This window comes from Mobula birostris, chromosome 13 (assembly GCF_030028105.1).
Source record: "Mobula birostris isolate sMobBir1 chromosome 13, sMobBir1.hap1, whole genome shotgun sequence".
Classification (NCBI taxonomy): domain Eukaryota; kingdom Metazoa; phylum Chordata; class Chondrichthyes; order Myliobatiformes; family Myliobatidae; genus Mobula; species Mobula birostris.
Genome location: NC_092382.1, coordinates 58,299,278 through 58,307,401, shown reverse-complemented (window position 1 = coordinate 58,307,401; position 8,124 = coordinate 58,299,278). Strand labels below are relative to the sequence as shown.

The 8,124-nt window shown below is 51.3% G+C and overlaps 1 protein-coding gene across 1 annotated transcript; it reads left to right on the top strand.

The window, feature by feature from the left end:
• Positions 1–3,544: 3,544 nt before the first annotated feature.
• On the top strand, positions 3,545–7,354 carry LOC140207955 (uncharacterized). Its single transcript, XM_072276491.1, has 2 exons — positions 3,545–3,755; positions 6,486–7,354. The coding sequence occupies exons 1-2, from the start codon at positions 3,713–3,715 to the stop codon at positions 7,352–7,354; spliced, it is 912 nt and encodes a 303-aa protein (XP_072132592.1). The 5' UTR covers positions 3,545–3,712.
• The last annotated feature ends 770 nt before the right edge of the window (positions 7,355–8,124 follow it).

Sequence of the window (8,124 nt, the reverse complement as noted above, 5' to 3'; positions counted from 1 at the left end):
TGCAGGATTACTGGGTGGTTAAAAAGGCAAATGGCATGGTTGCCTTTGTCAGTTGAGGATTTGAGGTTAAAAGTCAGGAAGTTATGTTGCAGCTTTATAAAACTCTGGTTTCATCATGTCTGCAGTATTTCATGCTGTTCTGATAATCCAATTATATAAGCATGTCAAGGATTTGGAGAGGATGTAGAGGAAATTCACCGAGATGTCTCCTATAAGTTGAAGAAACTTGTGTTGCTTTCTCGGAAGTGGCGCAGCAGACGCTAGATCTGATGAAGGTTTATAACATTATGAGAAACATAGAGAAGCCGATGTCTACTACCACCAGAGGCCGCAGATTTAATGTGAGAGGAGATAAGTTCAAAGGAGGTGTGAGAAGCAAGTGATTTTACACAGAGACTGGTGGGTGGCTGGAGTGTGTGTCTGGCCTGGTGGTAGAGGCTGATACATGATGATTTTTTATGAAAAAAATAGATAGGCACGTGAATGTGAGGAAAAGGGAGGAATATGAGCATTGTGCAGATAGAAGTGATTGGTTTAGTTCGCCATTTGATTACTAATTTAATTGGTTCGGCACAATATTGTGGGCTGAACGGCCTGTCCCTGTGCCGGGCTGTTCGATGTTCTATGTCTATGTCTCATAACATTGTTAAGTCTGTGATGTTTCAATGGGATTTTCAGTTCAGTGTATTTATTTTCAGTTTACCATACCGAGCCCCAGAACTTCTTTCAGCACTTTTTCCAATGTTGCCAACCCATTCCTTATTTCCACCAAGGATTCCCACATCACTCCCTGGGACTGGGAGAGTTTCCCCATCACCAGGCTGAGGAAGAGCAGGAACCCGTCTGTCGAGATTCCCTTCTCTGTGAGTTATGTGATTGCCTGTCAACGTGTTGAGAGACAGACTGAGTGAAAGAGAATGGAGAAGACAATACCTGCTCAGTGATGGGACGTCCCAGTGACTTTGAGGACAGCAACAGACAGCAGGTAACTTCTTCATACATTCTGCAAATTTCTTGGTTCAGTCATTAACAGCAAACACTGACTGTGGAAATTACAAATCAGAATGTTATCGGCTACAGAGCTCAACGGCACAAAAAACAGGCCCTTCAGCCCGTCTAGACCATGCCGACACATTTTGTTTCTGTCTACTCCCATCTACCCGCAACATCACCCGAAATATCCCTCCCATCCTTGCACTTAACTAAATTTCCCTTGCATATTGAAATTTAACTCGCATCCGCCCCTTCGGGAGGCAGCTCATTCCACACCCTCACCAACATCTGAGTGAAGAAGTTTCCTCTAAGTGTCACCAACAATATTCCCCCTTAACCTATGACCTCTGTGACGTGAAGGAGAAGACGGCGTGGAGAACGGAAGTGGGTGGGGAGGGGGAGGACGATGGTCGGAAAGGATCAGAGCGAGTGCGGACAGGGAACGAGAGAGGAGTGATTATACTTACTATATTTCAAATAAAGTAATGACTTGAACTTGCTGCAAAGTTACTAACCATACCATGTACACTCTCAACCAAATTATTGACACAGACGATAAGTGGCAATGGGCGTAACACTGGGAACACCACTAGGCAGAAACCTCGAGTCCAAGAAACAGCCTCCTACCATCACTCTCCGTTTCCTACACACAAAGCCAACTGTGCATCCGATTAGCCAGCTCTCCCTGGATCGCAAGTGTTCTAATTTTCCGCAGCAAATTTCCATGCTGACCCTTGTCAAAGGCCTCACCGGTGTCCGTATCAGCCACGATGCTGGGACAGAGATATCAAAGATCAGAGGATACCGCTTTAAGCAGAGGTTTAGAGGGCTCTGAAGAAGTGATTTTTCACTCAGAGGGTAGCTGAAATCCGGAACACACTGCCCGAGTGGTGGTGGAGACAGGTCCCTTCACAACATTTACGAAGTGGATGAGCATTGAAACTGCCGAGATACAGTCGGCTATGAACCGAGTGCTGATAAATGGGGCCAGTGTAGACAGTGAGTGGATGTTCAGAACAAGTATGGCCGGCCAAAGGCCTGTTTCCCTGCTGTGTGATCCACCACTCCGGACATGACAAATTAACGATGGTGGCACCGCAAGGCATTGATTTCAAAACTCCACACCCCTCTCCAACCTGAAATAAACTAGGCTGCTCCCCTTTGTCACCATTGTGAATATCTGTTTCTGTCAAGGTAACATGCAAATTGGTCACTTTCCTCGAAACAGCTGGAAATTAATGACGTTTCTGTATCTTCTTCCATTAATGTTGTTTCCCTACAGGAAAACCAACCCTCTCACTGTCAGAATCAGTGATTAAATCCGGCCCCAAACACTGTGCTTTCATCCCTACACATTGTAACTTGAACCATCTCACTGAGGGTCTGATGAAGACACAACCCCTGCCCTCTGCACATGTGATCACATCTATCCGAATTTCTAATATTCTGATTCAGTCTGAAGGTTATGGTACATCCAGCCCGTATTCTGTCCTGACAAACCATGTCTTCCCACAGCTGGTTCCACCTGTTGGTGTGTCCTCTTTCCTCCACCTCCAGGGAAGCTGCATCTCCACACAAGCTCCTCGCTGGAGAAGACTGCTCATCACCGTGACACAGGAAATCACATCGTTGTCTCTCTCTCCTGAAACCGTGTCTGACTTGCTCACTTCCAGGCTCAGCCTCCTCCTCCGTCACTGGGCTAGTAGACAGCCTCTGTACCCCTTCACCCCTGACCATGCTTCCCCAGTTTAAACTCTCCCTCTCTGCAGCCCTGTCGGAAGTTGTGAGAGGCAGATTCCCTTTAAACAAAAGTTGTTGGGAGCCTGGAATGTGTGCTTAGTTGCTGGCTGAGGCAGATAGATTCTGGACTTTTCAGAGACACTTGGATAGACACGTGAATGTATTTAAGACACGGTGGGATAGATTCTTGCATAGTAGGGGAATTAAGGGTTTTCGGGAAAAGGCAGTAGGTGCAGATGACTCCATGGTCAGATTAACCGTGATCATATTGAATGGCGGAGCAGGTTCGACAGGCCAGATCGCCGACTCCTGCCTCTATCTCTTACGTTGTTTCTTATGTTCCTACCTACAGATGCTGGATATGTGATACACAGGCAGATATTACAGCTGAAGTTCGACACTTCCGGGAGCATGTAAAGTAAAATAAAATCGTGAACTTGTCCGATCAAACAGTTTGTCGGGTTCTGTTTTCACAGATGGTCTCAGGCATGCTGCTTTTTCCCAATTGTGTCTGTGAGCAAACACCGCTAAAGAAATGAATTAACCAGAAAGTTGATACAATATACAGGAATAGTGTGTAGAGAGAGAGTTGGGGGCAGAGAGAGAGAGAGAGAGAGAGAGAGAGAGAGGGGAGAGAGAGAGAGAGGAGAGGGAGAAAGAAAGAGGAGGGAGAGGGAGAGAGTAAGAGGGGGGAGAGGAGAGAGGAAGAGAGAGAGAGAGAGAGAGAGAGAGAGAGAGAGAGAGAGAGAGAGAGTTTGAGAGGTCAGTATTTCAGAGTTGGCGTCAGTCGGAGACGACAGGCGGAAGAAGCACCGACTAGCGAACGGATCCTTTCAGAGCAGCGGAAAGAGACTCGCTCCGACGCTCAGGAACAGAAGGAACAGGCAGACAGAGAAGCGGCCAGTGAACGGATCTTTTCAGAACAACGGGGACTTGTTCCGAAGGCCGTGAACAAGAGGAATTTGCGAACTGAGCGAGAATGAGGAACCTCAGACCCCTCGCCTTCTGCTTCCTCTGTTACTGTGAGTGAGACTGAGGGAATGAAACTTCCCACCACACCTACCCCTCCCCTCTGATTGTAGTTCTGCTCCCTCATCTTCGACTTCCCTCCTCAGTCCACACTCCGGTCACCGACTCTCGTCTCTCTCTTTCTCCTCATACATCATCATCCTCTCACACCTCAGCGCACCCTCCTCCCTCCAGCCTCGCTCCTCCGTACTCTCTGATCCCATTCTGACTTCCCTCCGTCTTTCCCCCCTCACCCTCATACTCCCTCTCTCCATCAGCTCCCCCTCACCCTCACACTCCCACTCTCCAACACCTCCTCTCACTCCCCAGCAGCAGTTCCTCCCACTCTCATTATCCACTATTTGGACTCACCCCCCCCACCCCATCCTGACTACTGTCCGACGCTGAATCTCTCTCTGTGTTCAGTCCAGTATACCACCCCCGCTATTTCAATGGGTGATGGTTACAGAAGCGCTTTTGTCTGCCAGAAAAATAGAGTTAGTGTTCGTTCCGGAGACTGGAACCTACAGGCATTCAGAGCTGCGTGAAGCAGATGGAGAAAAAGAGAGAAACTGGCCTGTAGGGAGAGGGGTGACACAGCGGCATCAGAGAGAGAGAGAGAGAGAGAATGGGCTGTAGAGAAAGAGAGGGACACAGCGGGATCAGAGAGAGAGAGGGAGAGAATGGGCTGTAGAGAAAGAGAGGGACACAGCGGGGTCAGAGAGAGAGAGAGAGAGAATTGGTTGTAGAGAGAGAGAGAGGGACACAGCGGGATCAGAGAGAGAGAGAATGGGCTGTAGAGAGAGAGAGGGACACAGCGGGATCAGAGAGCGAGAGAGAGAGAGAGAGAATGGGCTGTAGAGAGAGAGAGGGACACAGCGGGATCAGAGAGAGAGAGAGAGAGACTGGGCTGTAGAGATAGAGAGGGACACAGCGCGATCAGGGAGAGAGAGAGAATGGGCTGTAGAGAGAGAGAGAGGGACACAGCGGGATCAGAAAGAGAGAGAGAGAGAGAGAATGGGCTGTAGCGAGAGAGGGGGACACAGCGGCATCAGAGAGAAAGAGAGAATGGGCTGTAGCGAGAGAGGGGGACACAGCGGGATCAGGGAGAGAGGGAGACAGACAGACAGACTGGGTGCGCTCCGTGAGAGAGGGAATAATGGAGAGAAACTGGAAGGGAGAGAGAATCTGGGGGAAACAATGAGCTTGAAGGTGAGAGACTGGGCGATATGGGAGGGGAAAGAGACGGGGAGAGAAAGAGACGTTGGAGAGAGAGACGGGCTGTGAATTTGAGAGGACAGAGAGACCAGGAGGACAGAGACAGGGCATGGAGAGCAAAAATGATGGAGAGAGAGAGAGAGAGAGAGAGAGAGAGAGAGAGAGAGAGAGAGAGAGAGAGAGAGAGAGAGAGCGAGAGAGAGAGAGAGGTGAGAGAGTGGGGGAGAGGGAATTGCGTTAAGAGAGAGCACGAGACAGGAAGAATGGGGAATGGGGATCAGGAGAAATATTGGGAGAAGTGACTGGGAACAACGAGAGATTGGAGAATGAGAGTGGGACTGGGGGACGCCAGCGAGATTGTAGGGGAGAGGCTGGTGGGAAAGAGAAATTGGGTGAATGAATGGGGAAGAAGAACGAGGTTGGGAAGGATGGGAGAGAGAGGGACCTGGGGTGTGACTGAGGTAGAAAGAATGGGGGACGAGAGATAGAGAGAGAAAAGGGCATTGGGGTTAAGAGAGGGATTGAGGGGTCGAAAGAGAGAAACTGTATAAACAGACCAGACTGTAGGATGGGAGAAAGACACTGATGAAGAGTAAGTGAGGATAGAGACTGGGAAGGGAGAAGGAGAGATAAGTCAAGATAGACAGGTTGTGGGAGAAAATGAGGGGTGTCGAAGGCGAGAGAATGACTGGGAGGACACACTGAGAGAAATGGAGGAGCGAGAGGCAGTCGAGAAAGATGGGGGTAGAGAGGATCAGGGAGAAGAGAGACGGGGAGGAGACGCTATGGAGCGAGACTGTGGAGAGGGAAATAGTGAAAGAGGAAGATATGGGGATGTGGCTGGTGGGAGACTGTGCAGAAAGGGAGAAACAGTCTGTGGCAGAGAGAAAGAGAGAGACGGGGTGATGGAGAGTGCGGAGAGAGGGAGACTGGGGGAAGGAAGAGACTGGAGAGAGAGATAATCTGGGAAAGACAGAGTGGAGTAGTGAATGGAGAGGTGGGGTGGAGGTCAGAGAGACAGAGAGAGACGGGGAGAGAGACTGATGATATAGAGTGAGATTGGGGTGACTGGGTGGACGGAGAGACCAGGGAGAGCGGGGAGGGGTCCTTTGATGGGGAGATAGGCTCGGGTGAGGAGAGGGATCTGGTATGGGAAAAGTGATTTGGAATGAGCTGACAGAAAAGAGAAGGGAGAGATAGGGGGTTTGGAGAGACCAGGGGAAGGAGAGAGACGGGGTGAAAACAGATACCAGGACGGTAGTGAGCTGAGGAGAGAGACTGGGCAGAAACACGCACAAAATGCTGGAGCAACTCAGCGCGAAACGTCAACAGTACCTTTTTTCCACAGATGCCGCCTGGCCTGCTGAGTTCCTCCAGTATTTTGTGTGTGTTATCTCGCACCATCAAACAGCGCATGCGCACCTGCCACATTGTCGCAATCGTTCTGATGGTACATTTCCCTCCCTTGCTCTCCCGCTCCCCACCCTTCCTCCGACATGACCCTCATTCCCTCTCTCTCTCCACAGGGATCGCCCTTCCCGCGCTCTGCGGCCGTCCCCTGCGATTCTCAGACAAGGCGGTCCCCCTGGGACGGGTTCCTGGCTGCCGGCGGGAAGCGGGGGGTCCCGGGTTGGACGCAGACGGGGATATAGCCATCCTCCTGTCCCGTCTGCAGTCTGAGTTGGAGTCACAGCCAGAGCTCAGTGCAGCCTGGAGCCGAGCGGGACTCGAGCTCGGTGAGAGTTCAGGAGGGAGCGGCCCCTCCATTAGCGAGGAGCTGGCCCGGACCGTCATGACCTATACCCTGGAGCACCCTCCTCCACCCTCCACTCCCTTTTACCTCATCTTCAATAGAGAGACCCGCCTGTGCCTGGCCTCCAGTCTCCAGACCCAAACTACTCCAACCTCCTGTGTGGCCTTCCGGACTTACCGCAGCCTTCTGTCCCGGGCACTAAAGGAGCTGAGGGAGAGGGAGGGGGTGGACCATCCTGGGACAGTGTACAGAGGGGCCTCACTCCCGTTCCGGGCCAAACAGGGGCAGACGATCGAGTTTGGAGCGTTCACCTCGGCCTCGGCTTCCCGGGAAGTGGCGGAGGCTTTTACCGGAGTGGATGGGACCCTGTTCCACATCCGAACGGCCAGAGGGGTCCCGGTGGGCTCTCTCTCCCCCTTCCCCGGTGAGAGGGAAGTGCTGATACCCCCTTGCGAAGCGTTCCAGGTCGATAAGATCCTGAGGTCAAAGGGGCCGTGGGGAGGGGACGGAAGGGTGGAGATCTTCCTCACCTCGGTGGAGCTGCTCCGGGGGATCTCCGGCGGCAGAGAGGGTGGGAGCCCCGGAGTACCGGCACTGCTGGGGTTGGGGCTGCTGCTGAGCTCGGGGATTCCGTGGTCCTGAAGTCAAAGGAAGTGTCGGGTGAGAGCGCGAGAATGCGGGTTAGGGCCTTGAGGGGGAGCTGCTCGATGGTGAAGGAGATATCGCTGTCTGTCCTAAATTTAGCTCGATAGATCATTTTAACTGCTTACGGAATAACACAAACCGAAGACTTTTGTAAAACATAATAAAAATAACAGTTAATTTGATTCACTCTGTTCCAGCAGCCTCCCTTCATAAACGGGAAACACACTCTAAAATTCCACAGCCCCGTGTCAGTCGCAAAGTAATCCCGTTGCCCCACGATGTCCCTGAGCCCTGTGTCCGTCCCAAATTAATCCCATTGTCCCGCCCTCTCCTCACAGCCCGGTGTCAGACCACAAACTGACCACACTGCCCCGCTCTCTCGCTGCAGGTCGGTGTCCGTCCCCAAAGTAATTAATTGTGGGAAGTACAATTATGATGCTCTCAGTCTGGAACCTCGGAACATAAATCAGGAAAGCATGTGCTCCGGGAACTGCACAGTGGGAATGTGGGGGGATTTTAGAGAGCGCTTGCAGGGGATTCTGGACAGATTTGGCACATTGAGGCATGGAAAGGATGATAGTGTGAAGGAACTGTGGTTGACAAGCGATGTGAGACATCTTGTCAGAGGAAGAAATCAGCTGATTTAAGGTTTTGGAAGCAAGGTCAGACAGGGTTGTAGAGTCACAACGCAGCCGGGGACAAAATGAAGAGTGAGTTAGGAGAGTAGAAAGGGCCTCAAGGTGTCTTAACTAGAATTGAGGAAACCC

Bases quoted from the DNA above. Each gene is read 5' to 3' on its own strand.
- LOC140207955 (XM_072276491.1), top strand. From the start codon at position 3,713: ATGAGGAACCTCAGACCCCTCGCCTTCTGCTTCCTCTGTTACT. The intron at 3,756-6,485 runs GTGAGTGAGACT...CTCTCTCCACAG, and splicing joins CTTCTGCTTCCTCTGTTACT to GGATCGCCCTTCCCGCGCTC.